The 14,958-nt window shown below is 54.8% G+C and overlaps 2 protein-coding genes across 3 annotated transcripts in view; one reads left to right on the top strand and one right to left on the bottom strand.

The window, feature by feature from the left end:
* The first annotated feature begins 486 nt into the window (after positions 1 to 486).
* Positions 487 to 14,958, top strand: part of Stkld1 (serine/threonine kinase like domain containing 1) — a 19,166-nt gene continuing 4,694 nt past the window's right edge. The window contains exons 1-12 of the mRNA XM_076845168.2: positions 487 to 704; positions 2,413 to 2,499; positions 4,206 to 4,250; positions 5,561 to 5,635; positions 6,736 to 6,837; positions 8,539 to 8,609; positions 9,315 to 9,430; positions 10,521 to 10,639; positions 11,599 to 11,762; positions 12,388 to 12,518; positions 13,075 to 13,158; positions 14,551 to 14,667. Of these exons, the coding sequence (XP_076701283.2) occupies positions 690 to 704; positions 2,413 to 2,499; positions 4,206 to 4,250; positions 5,561 to 5,635; positions 6,736 to 6,837; positions 8,539 to 8,609; positions 9,315 to 9,430; positions 10,521 to 10,639; positions 11,599 to 11,762; positions 12,388 to 12,518; positions 13,075 to 13,158; positions 14,551 to 14,667 (1,126 nt within the window). The 5' untranslated portion in view covers positions 487 to 689. The remainder of the gene's footprint in view (positions 705 to 2,412; positions 2,500 to 4,205; positions 4,251 to 5,560; positions 5,636 to 6,735; positions 6,838 to 8,538; positions 8,610 to 9,314; positions 9,431 to 10,520; positions 10,640 to 11,598; positions 11,763 to 12,387; positions 12,519 to 13,074; positions 13,159 to 14,550; positions 14,668 to 14,958) is intronic.
* The window catches only part of Rexo4 (REX4 homolog, 3'-5' exonuclease), a 22,361-nt gene continuing 16,023 nt past the window's right edge, over positions 8,621 to 14,958 (bottom strand). Inside the window, exon 8 of one of the 2 annotated variants that reach the window (XM_076845161.2) lies at positions 8,621 to 9,067. In XM_076845161.2, coding sequence (XP_076701276.2) covers positions 8,852 to 9,067 — 216 coding nt within the window. In that variant the 3' untranslated portion in view covers positions 8,621 to 8,851. Of the gene's footprint in view, positions 9,068 to 11,541; positions 12,258 to 14,958 lie in introns of those variants that run through there. The other variant, XM_076845160.1, reaches the window with a different exon arrangement.

Genomic DNA, 14,958 nt, shown 5'->3' with positions numbered 1-14,958 from the left:
CCAGGTCCCTTCTGGCGCTCCACAGGCACCACCCGCCGCGCGCCACCGCCCCGTCCTTCTCACTCGAGGTCCCGCTCACCATGAACTACTGCCCCGCCCCGCTTTTCGAGGTTGCGCCCTCCGCTAGCCCTCCTACACCCTGAAGACCCCGTCCATCACTCGCTGTCACTATCTCGTCACTCTCCAGGCCCCGCCCTCCGTCCGCATCTCCCCCTACCGCGCTTAAGGCTTCCCCCATTTAGTGCACCTCCCACTGCCCTTCAGGCTCCAGGCCCCGCCCCCTCTCTCTCGCCTCTCCCGCCCACCACTGCCTCCTCGCCCTCAACTCGCGGCCCCGCCCCTTGCCCCGATCAAGCTCACCGTCCACAGCCTCCGCCCACCTCTCTCTGGATCCGCCCTCATGCTCGAGGCCCCGCCCCCGCTCTCTGCGGCTCAGCTCTTTTAAGGCACCGGTGGCCGAGGGCGCGCGGGTGGGGGACGCTCGTTTGTCCAGAGTCAGGCAGACACACCCCGGTTGAGGGTCGCCCCTGGGCGAGTGCACGAGGTGCGGGGGGGGGGGGGATGGGCACCGGAGCCAACACTGCGGAGCACGCTCAGTCCAGGGTCCGGCCGCCCGCTCCGGCTCCAGGCGAGGACATACAGTGGCCTCCGGAGGGAGAGTGAGCCGAAGTTCTTCTGCTCGAGCTACCATGGAAAAGTACCAGGTGCCATGATGTCCCCTTGCGGGGACAGGCTGCCCGGGCCCAAGGTCTGCGCGCCGCGGGGCAACGGTCACTGCCCACCCAGCACCGGGTCCGCCTAGGGAGGCGGAGCCCATGTCCCAGTAGGGTCAGCCTCCAGCTGGAAGGCCACCTCTCTGGGCCTCTGTCCCCCTTTAAAATGATGAACAGTAAGGGCTTCCAGCACTGACCTTTTGAGGTTGTGGGTAACTCCTCCGACCTCCTAAGCCATGGGGGCCTCTAGAGGCAAAAGCAAGCCCAGAGCACACGGCAGAAGCCCCGTCTGCTAAAAAAACACCCCTCAGCCTAGGTCTGCTAAAATGCCCATACCTGAGCAGTTTCAAAACAGAGGAAAGCCGTTAATGGACATTTAATTAAATACTTCTATACTTACCATATCATTTTCATTAAATATTAGATTCAGTATTTGTAAAAATTTCACTAATTCGTTTTTTTTTGTTTTTTATTTTTTTTTTAATTTTTTAATATTTTTTAGTTCTCGGCAGACACAACATCTTTGTATGTGGTGCTGAGGATCCAACCCGGCCGCACGCATGCCAGGCGAGCGCGCTACCGCTTGAGCCACATCCCCAGCCCCATGGTTTTTTTTTGTTTTTTGTTTTTTGTTTTTTTTTAATATTTTTTATTCTTTAGTTTTCGGCGGACACAACATCTTTGTATGTGTTGCTGAGGATCGAACCCGGGCCGCCTGCATTCCAGGCGAGCGTGCCACCGCTTGAGCCACATCCCCAGCCCCAAAATTTCACTAATTGGAAAACCACTTACAATTAGATTTTCCTACTGTTGGGAGATTCTGTTTATGAGGGGGAACTACCTGGGGTAAAGCGTAAGCATTTTTAGTGGTCAGAGAATTTTTAAGGTTACTTTTCATGGGGGAGAAGAAGTCTTGATTGAGATGTGGGTGTATTTTACTGTCTAATGCACTGTATTTTACTGAGAATTCTTGCAGCTGACCTCTGGCCCTGTTGATTTATGCTGCTTGGAACATTATTCCCTGAGCAGAGTCCAGGCCACACAGAGGCTGGATTACAGAATCCTGACTTTACACCCCAAAATCTGATTCAGTGTCTCATCCTATATCACCTCTTCTGAGTCCTGCTTTCCATTCCCACTAGGGTGGTTAAGAAGTGTCCACATAACCCTGGGATGGCCATGACTGATAGTACCAGTCACGGGGACAAGTTGCCTTCTTTAGATGCTCAGTTTGGAGGTAGATGCTGGAAGTTGGGGTCATGGGGGCCTAAAAGAGTGAATAAGCGTGTGTGCGACCTGGGTTGGATCCTCAGCACCACATACAAAGATGTTGTGTCCGCGGAAAACTAAAAAATAAATAAATAAATATTAAAAATTCTCTCCCTCTCCCCCCCTCTCTCTCACAAACTCAAAAAAAAAAAGAGTGAATAAGCCCCCTGCCCCAGGTCATTTCTTGCTCTTAGACTCCCAAAGGCCCTCTCTCTAAGTTGGAGAAGGAACATGGAGTCATAGAAACTTCAGAATTGGCCTTGGAGAGAGAGAAATAGACTCCCTGGGCCATATCCTCTACTTCAAAATAGGAGGAGACGGTGCCAGCCCCCAGGGGCTGTGGGAAGCACCAGCCAAGGTATGGGAGTTGGGTTTGTACTGGGAAGTGCAAGGTGGTTTCCTCTTCATAGTTTCTCTCCCTTGCTGCTAGATTTTGTACCAACTGAGTCCTGGGGCCTTAGGGGTGAACCTGGTGGTGGAGGAACTGGCCACTGAAGCCAAGCTCGTGATAAAGCAGGTAAGAAGCAGAGCCCAGTGAACCAGGAAGAGCACATCATCCCTCAGAGGAGGCTTCCAGGACCCCGGTTGACAGCAGGCAGCAAACCTAGCTGGGGTAGATGTGGGGGGTGGCATGGGGCTCCCCAGACTTGGAGCCTCTGCCCCCTACCTTGACAGGAAAGAAATGCTGATTTTTACTCCACCACCTACATCTACCATTCACTCATCCATACTGGGTGCCAGGCATCAATCCACTGAATATCACTGATCCTGTCAAACAGGAACCGTGACCCCATTTTACAGAGACTGGCTTGGGGCCATCCCATCCTAATCAGATCACACAGGATCCATGAGGATTTGACTTCTGTGGGCACAGTGCTACTCTTTACAGTTTGCCAGTCTTACCAAAAGGGAACCAGACCCAGAGGGCAGGAACTAACCCAGGGTCACACAAGGTTAAGGACAGGACCTGGAATCTCTTCACCAGGGCTAAGGCAGCAGGGTGGAGGTGCATCCCTTCCTGTGCTCAACAGAGGGTCCAGGGGAAGAGAGCTGCTATAAGAGTGGCTGGCACACCCTTCTCTCTCAAGTGGGAACAGGTACATGGGGGAACAGGAACTAACCTTGTAGATAAAGGAACTTCATTAGCAGCCGCAGATCCGCCAGGCCTGTCTATGCAGCCCAGCAAGCAGCCTCATCCCTAGGTAGCTGGTCCTGGAGTCCTTGTCCACCTCCTGTTCTGTTGCTGGCTGGCCCAGGGGTCAGCCCTCTCATCTCACAGATCAATGAGCCAGGAGACCTTTTTAAAAGCCCAGCCAGTGGGCTAGGGATGTGGCTCAGGGGTAGAGCACTTGCCTAGAGTGCATCACACCTGAGTTCTGCCCCCAGTACTTGCAAATCAATCTATAAATAATTAGCAAATAAGGCATATGGGAGGGAGTATGTGTTTTCCTCTAGTCTTTTTCCTAAGCATTTATAAACTTTGTTTTTATAAGAGTGGTATATTGCTGAAGCTGATGGCATCCTTTGTCCACCTAATAGATTGCGGAAACTGCCCCATTTCAGCACCACAGCTTCCTCCTCTCCTGATCTGGTGGCCGTGTGGCCACCTCTCTTGCTTGATGTACTGTGGTTGACCCGACTGTCACCTCATGTGGGTCGAGTGGTCTGCCCATTATCAGTTCCTCACTGGTATAAATAGGTCTGATGGACATCCTCACAAATATGTTTTTCTTGAGCATCGTGGTTTCCTCAGGGAAGAGCTCTAGGAGAGGGATTTCTGGGCCTTTTCAAGGCTTTCAGAGTATTTTGGCTGACTATCCTACTCATGATGGCAATGATGGCTGTGATGATCACCGTGCATATGGTGGGGTGATGGGGTGGTCATGGCAGTGATGATAGTGATGTGTGGGGGTAGGCTGGGATAGTGGGGTGGTAGTGACGGTGATGGCAGTGGTGATAATGATGGTGGAGGTTTTAGTGATACTGATAGTGGGGGTGGGAGTGGGGTGATGGGGGGTCATGGTGTCAGGGGTGATGGCAGAGGTGGGGGTGGGGTAATGGGGGTGGTGATGATGGGCAGGTCACAGGGTTGGGGATGGGGATGGCAGTAGAGGTGGTAGAGGAGGGGTTGATGAGGATGGCAGTAGTGATGAGAGTGAGGCCATAGTGAGGGTGATGGTAGTTGAAGAGGCTCACTGACCTGGTGCCCCTGTGTCCCTCCAGGTGGAATGCCTTGATGAGCATCATACCAATGAGGCCCTGGAGGAGGTGACTCTCTGGACAGTGTTCTCTCTAGAGGAACAGGATGCAGCATACTTATAGAGTCTGTTCTGCACCCCCTTGTTGAGTGACAGGGTGAAGGGAAGTCATAATTAGTTCTTGGCCAGGTCCTAAAGGGAGTCCATAACCCAAACACCCACTTCTAAATGCAGGAACTGCCCATTTAGAACACACCTTCCCAAAGGAGATGAAGCTTAACTGTTGGCTCAGTCCCTAGGCTAATCCACCAATAACCATCTCTCAAAAAGATGATTTTGTTTAGGGCTGAGGTGCAGTTCAGTCCAGAGTGCTTGACTGGCAAGGCCCTGGGTTCATCCCCAGCACTGCAAAAGAGAAACTTTTTTTTTTCTTTCAACTATGAAAGTATTAGTTACAGTGCAAATTTTTGGAAATTCAGAATTATTTAATAATGAAAATGTAATTCTACCATCTTAATTCTACCATCTGGAATGGACCAGTGGCAGCAGCCTGATTTACAATAATGGCAATTTATCAAATTGATAAATAGAGGCAGTGAATAGCTTTTCTTTGCCTTTCTAGAATTTTATGTGGGGTGAAATGTATCTTCTCCCTTATGGTCACTGTTTGGTCCTCTTTCTGGAATTGCCCACCCTGTGCCTTGCTGGCTAGGCACCTCTTGGGTCCACAGTGTGACTGAAGCACAGGGTGGGCTGGGCATGTTCTGATGTGGGGAACATTTAAACTGCCGTCAAGCAAGCTGCTCACGCCTGGCCAGCATCTGAGCAGTTACCCATCAGCCCATATTGTCCAGGTTAATTGTTCCTGATGCCCACCTTGGTTTGTTTTCAAAGCACTCTGCTGGGTCAAGGGAACTTCAGGTGGACTCACCTGCCCCAGCCAGCCCCAAAGGTGACATATCCTGCACACCATCACTTGACCTGCCTCACCTCCCCGTGAGGCAGGTTCCACGGGAACCACCATTTTAATTTTCAGTTTTATTTTTTGCAGAGCTGGGAAGGGAATTCAGGGCCGTGTGCATGCTAAACAAGAACTCTGCCACTGAGCCACACCCCAGCCCACTGCTGTTTTCAGATGAGCACATGAGGCTCAGAGATGCTGACGGTCTGTCTCAGACACACAGCACAGCAGTGCATGCTGGGACTGGCCTCATACCAGACCTTCTGGCAGTTAGCCATAAGGCTGCACTGCCTCCCTGCCCTGGCTCCCCTGCCTTGCCAGAGCCAGCAGCTTGCATTTCTGTTGGGATATGTGACAGAGGAGCACCAGCTGCACACTGTGCTTCCCTGACCACAGTTTCCTCCCTCTCGTCCCCACAGCTCAGGCCTCTGCTAAAGCTTCAGCACGCCCACATCTCCCTGTACCAGGAGCTGTTCATCACGTGGAACAGTGAGGTGGGTCAGGTGGCACCTGCGGCTGGGCTGCAGCACCAAGCCCACTGAGAGTGCCCCGCCCACAAGGCGCTGCCAGACTGAGTGTGGCAGCCCCCACTCAACAGCTGTGGGGGTGGGAACCATCTGGGGGCTTACTGTGCGCAATTCCAGGTGAGCCCTCAAGGGCCTCCTCCTAGGAGGGCTGCCAACGAGTGCCACATTCCTTTAGGTTTCCTGGCTCACATGTGGCAAGCAGGGGACCCAGCCTGGTGGCCCCACTCCAGCTCCCCACCTGCAGCCCCAGCCGAGAAAGTCTGCATGACTGACAGGAGCCTGCATTCCAGGGGGAAGAGGCTGGTCCTAGGGAGCTGCTGCTCTGCCTCCCACTGCCATTTGCCACCCAGTTATCTCAGCCCCCAGGCCCCTCACTCCCACAGCTCCTGCACAGTTTACTAACTGGCTCCATGTCTGCTCACATCCTAGGAGATCCACAGGGCTGGAAGTACTGTCCTCATTTTCCTAATGGGGCTCAGAGAGGTCATGGAGCTCCCCAAAGCCACACAGCTAGTAGTTGAGTGGGGTTCAAATCCAGGTTTCTTGCCCATGCCCTGGGTCCCTTCAGGTATGACTTCTATCGCTTCAAAGAGCTGGAGCTTTCCAGAAACTCCAGGCTGGCAGGCCTTGGCCACCTCTCCACATATCCATGTCAGTGTCCCACTGGACCAGGGGGTCCTACCCAGCAGCCAGGCCCGGGGAAGCCAGGGGAAAGGCCCCACTGCATGCTCCCACACATATTGTGAAGTACCCCCTGATGCTGTCAGGGAAGGGGCAAAAAAGCCAAGAAGACAGGTCACTATGGAGGGAGCAAGACAGGCTCCTCAGAGGAAGTGCATCTCATCTGACACCCAGGGAAGCCACCACCTGTGAAGGGTGAGGGTAATCCCAGCAGAGGGGTCCCCACTTCCAGTGGCTGCAGCTGTCTGGAAAGGCCAAGCAACTGGCAGCAGATAGAACCTGGGGTGGCGGTGCCTGGGAATGGGGAGACAAGAGGCAGGGCCTCCAGCCAGCAGTGTGACCAAAGCAGTGACGTCACAGAGTATCTGGGCCTTGTGTCCCCGCAGGTCTCCTCTCTGTCCCTCTGTCTGGTGATGGAGTACAGCCAGGGTAACCTCCAGATGGTCATTCAGAGTAAGAGGGAAGAGAAGGCAGTCATGGATCCAAAGGTAACACAGACCCAGCCTGGGGCCTGCGGCCCCATGGGGCAGCCTAGGCAGAGGGGAGGGTAGTTGCCCAGCGTGTGAGGGTGCGTTAAGTCCACCTCAAGTCCACATCTTTTTTTTTTTTTTTTTTTTTAAGAGAGAAAGAGAATTTTTAATATCTATTTTTTAGTTTTCAGCAGACACAACATCTTTGTATGTGGTGCTGAGGATCGAACCCGGGCCACATGCATGCCAGGCGAGCCCGCTACCACTTGAGTCACATCCCCAGCCCCTCAAGTCCACATCTTGACACTTTACACATACCTGCCTCTAGCCTCCAGAGGAGGCCAGAGCTGATCCCAAAACCAGAGGTCCACAGCACCACCTGCCTCTGGAGACTGTCATCATGCAACTCCTGAAGTTCACTCCAAAGGGCTTGGCTGGGGAGCCAACCTTGCGCATCCCTCCTCCTCGGGCCTACCAGATCCCTCTGCGCCCTCCGGTGCTCCTCTGGTCACCTTTGAGGCAGTGATGGGCCTTTGGTGGCTTCTGGCTTGGGCCATTTTAAGTCAGGCTGCTGTGGAGGAGTGGAATTATCTGAAAAGCTGGTGTGGCCCCTGGGAGGGTGGTGCAGGTGGTTCTCAGGGCGAGGCTGCTCTACCGCACAGCGAGGTTCCAGTCGGCTCCGGTTGCTGTGGAGGCTGGGAGTGAGTTTCCATTATGGCTGGCCTGGCATTGGCCTGCAAGAGTGATTGTGGTGAGGACAGTCTGGGCATGGAATCTCTTCAAGTACTTTTGCTCATTTCAACACTTACAGGGTCTTTTTCCTAATGATTTGTAGTTTGATTATTTTTTAATCTGGACAGGGTATCCAGAGATCTCTTCCCAGTCCATGGCTTGCCAGTTCCCCTTCTTAGCAGTGTCTTGCGGCCAGCAAAGGTCCTCATCATAATGAAGTCGGGTGCATCAGTGTCATCCCTTCTGGCCAGTATCTCTTGAGCCCTGGCTTAGGCAGCCTTCCTCCCACTTCCTGTTTCCTTCTCAAAGCTTGGTCACTTTTCACTTTCACCTTTGGGTCTGGGCCAGCCTATATGCATTCTGCTTTCCTCAAAGTATTCCTCTGGTTGGTGCCATCTCTCCACGGGGCTCATGGGTACCCAGCTTCTCTGGTGACCTGGCCTCCGAGGCAGACTCCACGGTGGCTTTGTACATGTGTGCAGTGGGGCCCTTTGGAACATAGATGTTGCCGCTCTACCAGGGCTGGGAGGAAGCTAGGGCCCTGCAGCCCAGCCCCTGACACCCTGGGGTGGCCTAAGGCACCAGTGTGGAAGCCAGGGGTCCTAGGAACACAGTTTGAAAAATCACTGCCCTGGACACTAGATGCAGCTTGTTTCTTACACAGAATGCTTCCAGAATGTTCTCTTTCAGGGCTCTTTTCACTCTAATGGAACATGAAGGGGCAAGGCCCAAGCAGGCATTGCAGGCTTTAACATGTCAGATACCCACAAGGGCCACATGCCAAGAGCTCGAGCAGGTGTGGGACAATGGACCACAGGTGGCTGCTGGAGTCAGGGCGTAGGGTCAAAGCCCCTGGGCACTGGGGTCTGCAGTGTGCCCCTGTCCTGCTGACTGTTGAGCTGGCGCCTGCCTAATAGTAGTGCATGGAATCCCACTCAGGAAGTTCCAGGCCCCTCCCCTTGCTGGCATCTCTTGCTTTTTCCCCAGTGGATGCAGGAGATCCTGGGTCAGATGTTGGACGCTCTGGAGTACCTGCACCAGCTAAGCATCATCCACAGGTGATAGTCCTCTTCCTAGGGGTGTCCAGCTGCACGGGTACCAGCACCCTTGGGCAAGATCTGGGCCCAGTAGGATGGCACCTTCCCCTGGCTGAGGGAGGGGAGCAGGGCCCTTCCCTGCCGCCTTGAGTGACTCACCCCACAGTGCACAGCTGCATGATATGCCATGGCCTGGGCAGGGTGGCTCTAAAGTGCAACAGAAGAAGCAGATAAGACACCTGGAGGACGGGTGAGGCTGCCTGTCATGGCGTAGCCTCTGGAAGGCCAGCATGGGCTGCTGCACCATAGGTCCAGCCTTCAAGCTGCCAGTGGTATGGCTTCAGGCTCCAAGGCCCCTGTGGGAGGGGCTGGGGAGAGAAGCACATGGGCTGTGTGTACGAAGGGAATGTGAGTGAGGCCTCACGGTGGGTCTTACAGAATGGTGGACAATCAGTTCTCAGACCAGTGGGAGCCAGGACCTGTGGGAAGGGACACCAGGTTAACTGGGGCCTCCATAGCTGGGTGTGCCCATTGTACTTGGGCTTTCCCCCAATTTAAAACAACTGATAAGATCTTATGTGAATGGGAAATAATCATTTGCCAAGCAGGAGGAGAAGGAATTTTCTAGTGTGGGGGGGTGGGACACTCAGGCTCAAGGCAGGTGCTGTCCCAGGGGAAGGTCCCCTGGCAGCCCATAAGCGCCAGACCCCCATCTCTTGATCACAGGAATCTCAAGCCTTCTAACATCAGCCTGGTCAGTAAAAACCACTGCAAACTCCAGGACCTGAGCTCCAACGCACTGATGACCCACAGAGCCAAGTGGAATGTCCGTGCGGAGGAAGGTGGTTGGGGTCCTCCCAGGAGGCAGGAGAGGGTGGCTGGAGACAGGCAGGGATGGGCAGCGAAAAAGGCAGTGGCCCCCTCGGTGCTGAGCTCATTGCTTAGAAGGTCCCCACAGAGCTCCCTTTGGCTGGTTGTGCCTGAGCAAGAGTCCCTCATGGAGAACAGACACAGGGTCAAAAGACAGGGCCATTGGAGAAAAGAGCCCCAAGGAAAGAGCAGTCACCTGGGTACCCCTGAAAATGTAAACCTCGTTGGGGAGAAAGCCCCCAAAGGAAGGAGATTAGAATGGGGAGTGGGGAGGGCCTGCTGACTCAAGTGCTGTCCTCAGATGGCCCAGGAGATAGTGGAGGGCTGCAGGGAGCAAGTTCTCTTCCTTCAAAAGGGGAACAGTGTGAAGGGAGGCAGGCCTCAAGCCTGTAACAGCACGTGCAGAACCCGAGTCCTGGGTAGCAGTGGTTGGTGGCACTCTGCCCTTGGATTGGGTGGACGGATGATGGACGGATGATGGAGGTGAGCCTGTGGAGGGGCGGACTGGTGGGAGGTGACCCTGGTGTGGGTTTTAGAGTCCAGACCTTTGTTGTGTGGCTGAGAAATGGGGTGTAGAGAAGGAAGGGCTGCTCGAGGCTGACAAACCAGCCTGAGGACCCTGCTCTTTTGTCTCCTCTGGGGTTCAGGTTGAGAACCTAGGGCAGGGCCACTGGGACTCTGCCCCAGGGTCCTGACGTGTGGAGGGAAGGATGTTGAAAGAGGTATACATCCTAGCCGCTTGGCATATGCCTGGCAGCTCCTTCTACAGCGGTTGTGGGCACAGACATGCCCACAGATGGGCCAGCCTGCCAGACACCTGTCAGTATGGATGGCTTCCCTGGCTCAAGGTCAAGGTGAAGGTCTAACTGAGCAAGGAGGGACCCCTCACTGCCCACACCTATACTTCTTGCTTCACCCAAGAAGGGCCACTGAAGGGCTCATATTTCTAGTGCTTGCAAGTGGAAACCAAAAAGGAGACAGTGTTGGGCAGGGTGGCTCTGCTCTTCTGCCCCTTCAGGGGACATAGGACTCAATGGATCCCTGCCTTGTTCCTGCCAACAGATCCCTTTCAAAAGTCCTGGATGGCCCCCGAAGCCCTGGACTTCACCTTCAGCCAGATGTCTGACGTCTGGTCCCTGGGCTGCATCATGCTCGACATGGCCAGCTGCTCCTTCCTGAATGTAAGCTGCCTTCCAGGGGGAGGCGGGCCCTCGCCCTGCTTCCCGTCAGCACCCACACTCTGCTCCACGCAGGCACAGGGAGCCCTTGAGAGGAGACAGGCAGAAGGGTTCGTGCTCACTTGGTGGCTGTGGGTCCTCAGCCCTGCCCCCGGCAGCAAGGAAACCCTGGTCCAGGCACCCTAGAGTTGGGGGTGCCTGTGGCTGCAGCTCAGGAGACTGGGCAGGAACACTTGGGGCTGTGTGTCACACAAGCCTGCACGTGCATGGCGCTTCTCTGTTCTGCATGTCCTAGCATGTGGCTCCTGCTCTCATCTGTGCTAGGCCTGCCTGCGGACAGGAAGTAGGGGCAAGGCAAGGGCCAGGGCACCTTGTATGGCCCCTTGGCCACCCTGACTTAGGGAGGCTGGGCAGCTGAGCCTTGCCACATCGTATGTACACACTGAAGAGACGTCCAGTGTCTGCCGCACCCTGAGAGCAAGGACACACCACTGGCCACCTAGGTCCATCACCAGTCACAGGGAATCCAGAGAGCACAGGTGGCTGGCTGGGCCTCAGCATCCCCACTATCTCCCAGGTGGCCCAGTTCAGCTTGAGAGCACATTGCTGCTCCCTTCCTACAGGGACTCCAGGGGAGTGAGGGCCCTCCTGCTCCAGGCTGTGTGCTGTGTTGAAGGGTCTGGGCTCCAGTGCTTCCCTGGCACTGGGTGATCTTGGGCACTTGCTTCTGTTAATGGGCACGAAGAGCGTTTTGTCATCTGGGTCCAGATAAGGGCCTCTGGGCAGAAATGGACAAGGCACATGGTCCCCTGCCTGCCTCTCCACTCAATGAGATGGGCCTCTTGCTTCTCTGAATCTGTTTCTTCTTCATAGAGGAGCTCCAAGGCTCCTGTGGCCTCTGCCTGTGGCCTGACTCTGGCTTTCACTTAGTTGCAGAAACTCTGTGACCTCTCTTCTGGTAGGCTACAGAAGCCATGCACCTGCGGAAGTCCCTCCACCAGAACTCTGGCAGCCTGAAAGCCATCCTGAAGACCATGGAGGAGAAACACATCCCAGATGTAGAAACCTTCTCTTCCCTCCTGCCCTTAATGTTGCAGATCAATCCCTTGGATCGAATAACAATCAAGTGAGCTCAGGGTTGGGTTTTATTTCAACCTAGCAGGCTCGTTTAGCATCTCTCCACCCGACACAAACGTGGCTGCTGGCTCCACCCTATTTCCCCCTGCATAACTGGGTTTTTCCCAGCATTGTGGCTGTCCCAAACTGCTTGGCAGCCAGCCACCTGGACTGCACATCTCTGCACACTGGCACAGTGGGCCTGGCTCCAGCAGGCACAGGTGGTTCAGCCCCAGGGTATTTCTCAGGCTCCAGGAAAAAAAATGTCCATTCTAATTCAAAATCAGAAGGAAAAGGTGAACCCTGCATGGGTTGTATTGACCTCTAAACCAGCATAGTCATCAAATCTGATGCTATGTCTCTGTGAAGGGGCCCAGAAGGCAAAAGCACAAGGATCAGGACTCCTCTGGGGCCCTGAGTCTTCGCAGGGAAGGTCCTTGGAAGTGGGATTGCCAGGGCACTGGCTGGACACATAGCACATCAGGAGAGATTTGGCCAAGCAGATCTGAAAGGGAAGGCCAGGGTTCAGGGCTCGTCCAATGACAAGCAGCCTTCAGCCCAAGGCAGAGGGGCAGTGCATGGGACACCATGGGGGAAGCAGCTGGTGCAGCTGGCTCTCCCTGCTCCCCTGCCAGGGCTGTGGTTCGTATGACCTTTGTGAGTGGCTCATTCAAGTCCTCATGTGTGGCCATGACCCTGCACCAGCAGGTGGTGCCCGAGATCATCACCAACGTACTGTTAGAAGGCAACGTCACCAGCATCTTAGGTGATGGTGGGACATGGGGTGTGTTGGGAGCCGTCCTTGGCCTTGGCAGCCCATTGTTTGGCTGGTGCCTCCCCACTACCCAGTCCAGTAGGCCCCCTCCTCATTCATGGCCAGGGGCAGGAACATTCCAGCTCTTCACCTCCACTCCATCCCAAGACTGCCCTGCTTAAATACACTGCATAGCCCCCGTCACCTACAGCACAAAGTCCGTTTCCTCAGTCTGGCCCCACGTACCTACCATCATTCGCTACACAAATCCTCTGCAAGGCTACACGGGCTCCTTGCTGCCCACCCCCCTAGAGCCCCTGCCTTTGTGGGTCCACACCCTGGCACACAGTGGTCCCTGGGTGTCCCCACTTAGCCAGTGTGCATCCTGCGAGCCAGGGTGAGGGCAGCATACACTGAGACTTGGGATGGTTCCCAGAGACTTGGCTCAATTCTGGATCAACCACTTGGTCCTAGTGGCCTCATCTGTGAAGTAGGGATAAGAATGCTACCTCATGGCCAGAAGACCTGGTCCCCAGCAGGGTCCCCATGTCCTCCCTATTCCCTACAGAGGCCATGGAGAACTTCCCCAGCCGTCCTGAAGTTCAGCTCAAGGCCATGAAGAGGCTTTTGCAGATACCTGAGGACCAGCTAGGTACAGCCCTGCCTCTCCCCTCCCCGGTTGCCAGCAGTTCTGCTTACACCTTAGAGGCCTGTTCACATTCCCAGAGGGGTCCTGTGCCTCATTATCTGCCTGGACAGGAAGCAGTCTGGAATTCTTCCCATGCCTCTCCTCCAGGCAGAAAAGGGTGGGGATGGGTGGCCTCACCTGATTTTTAAGGGGTCCATAATAAGGTACCCATCTCTCAAGCCACCCTATGATGGGCATTGGAGTTTTCTTAGATCCCACTCCATGAACGGCACCCAACAGACCACTGACTGTGCACATGTGCCCCCAAGAGCTCCTATAGGGTGAGCTCTGGTGTCAGGGTGAGTCCTAGTGATGGCCAACCACGGCCAACCACGGACACACTGACATTCAGCCTGTTGTGTACCAGAGAACACAACACCCCTGTATCCATGATTTTGTAGTTTTTGCTAAAACATGCTTTTATAGAATCTCTCCGCCTAACCTCTCTCCTGCTTGAATATGACATGCCCATGCATCCCCCTTTCATCCAGCCATTCATCCATCTTCCCTTCACCCACCTGTCCATTGTCCATCTGTCCATTCTCCTTCTATCCCCCTCTCCCTCTGTCCACTAACACACCCACCTCTCCATCCATCCACCTTATATCCCACAAGACATATACTAAGACTCCTCTGAGGGCTGTCCCAGTGGCTGAGGCTTTGGGGATTATGGAGGCAAACTGTGGCCTCCTAGCAAGGCAGTAGGCAACTCACGTTGGCCATTGCCCCCAAAGCCAGATCCCACATGTTGCTAAACTATAACCAGGATAAAGCTCAGAGGGAGATTTTGCCTTCCTGTAAAATGGAGACAGTTGGGCCCTTTACCCAAGATTGGGCTCTTCCCACCACCTAGAGCCATGCCTGCCTCAGCGAGCTTCTGGAAGGGTCCACCATGACTTCGTGTCCTGGGTGCCCCATCTGTCCTTGCACCCTCACCAAAGTCACCTATGCTCTTCTGACAAGGAAAGGGCTGGGAGGGCCTCGTGGTGCCAGAAGTACAAGATAGTGTGCCCCTGCGGTGCTGGCCTTGGAGGCTGAGGCAGGAGAATCTATTGAACCCAGGAGTTTGATACCAGCCTGGGTATCATACTGAGACCCCACTCAAACAAAACAAAACAAAAAAACACTGAGAGGGTGAAGCTCCGAGGTGGAGACGGGATGCAGCATGCATGCCCTGGGCTTGGTTCCCAGCAGGATCCCCTGGCAGGCCTTGAGCACTCCATGCACATGTGGACAGATCATCTTTGCTCTCCTCTTCACCTACCTGGGGCCCCTCTGATGTCTTGTAGAATCCCAGTGGTCTCTGGGTCTCAGGTCTACTCCCACATGCCTCACCTGTGCCTCCTACCTCACCAGGGCTGCCGTGGCCCATGGGGCTGGTGGAGGTGGTGGTCACCGCTATGAAGCTGCATGAGAGGATCCTCGACCTGCAGCTTTGTGCCTGCTCCCTGCTACTGCGCATCCTGAGCCATGGTGGGTGCAGGGCAGGCTGGGGAGACTCCTGGTGCTTCCAGCCCACACCAGTTACCCCTGGGTGTGTGGCCTTCTCAACAGCTCTAACCCTTGGGCAGCAGGTCAGTGCCGTCCCCTGCTACCCATGCCGCCACCTCTGCTGCCCTTTTACAGGCCTCTCCTGGGGGCACAACCCACCCTCCTGGGGCAGCTCAGAGGACCCCATCCTTTCATCTGACCCCTTGCTCATCTGATCCCTTCCTGGGACAACAGGCCACAGGCCAGGAGTCTGAAGATGTGGGCTACACTTGG

The sequence above is a fragment of the Callospermophilus lateralis genome, chromosome 2 (assembly GCF_048772815.1).
Source record: "Callospermophilus lateralis isolate mCalLat2 chromosome 2, mCalLat2.hap1, whole genome shotgun sequence".
Lineage (NCBI taxonomy): Eukaryota > Metazoa > Chordata > Mammalia > Rodentia > Sciuridae > Callospermophilus > Callospermophilus lateralis.
This window is presented reverse-complemented; position numbering and strand designations above follow the sequence as displayed.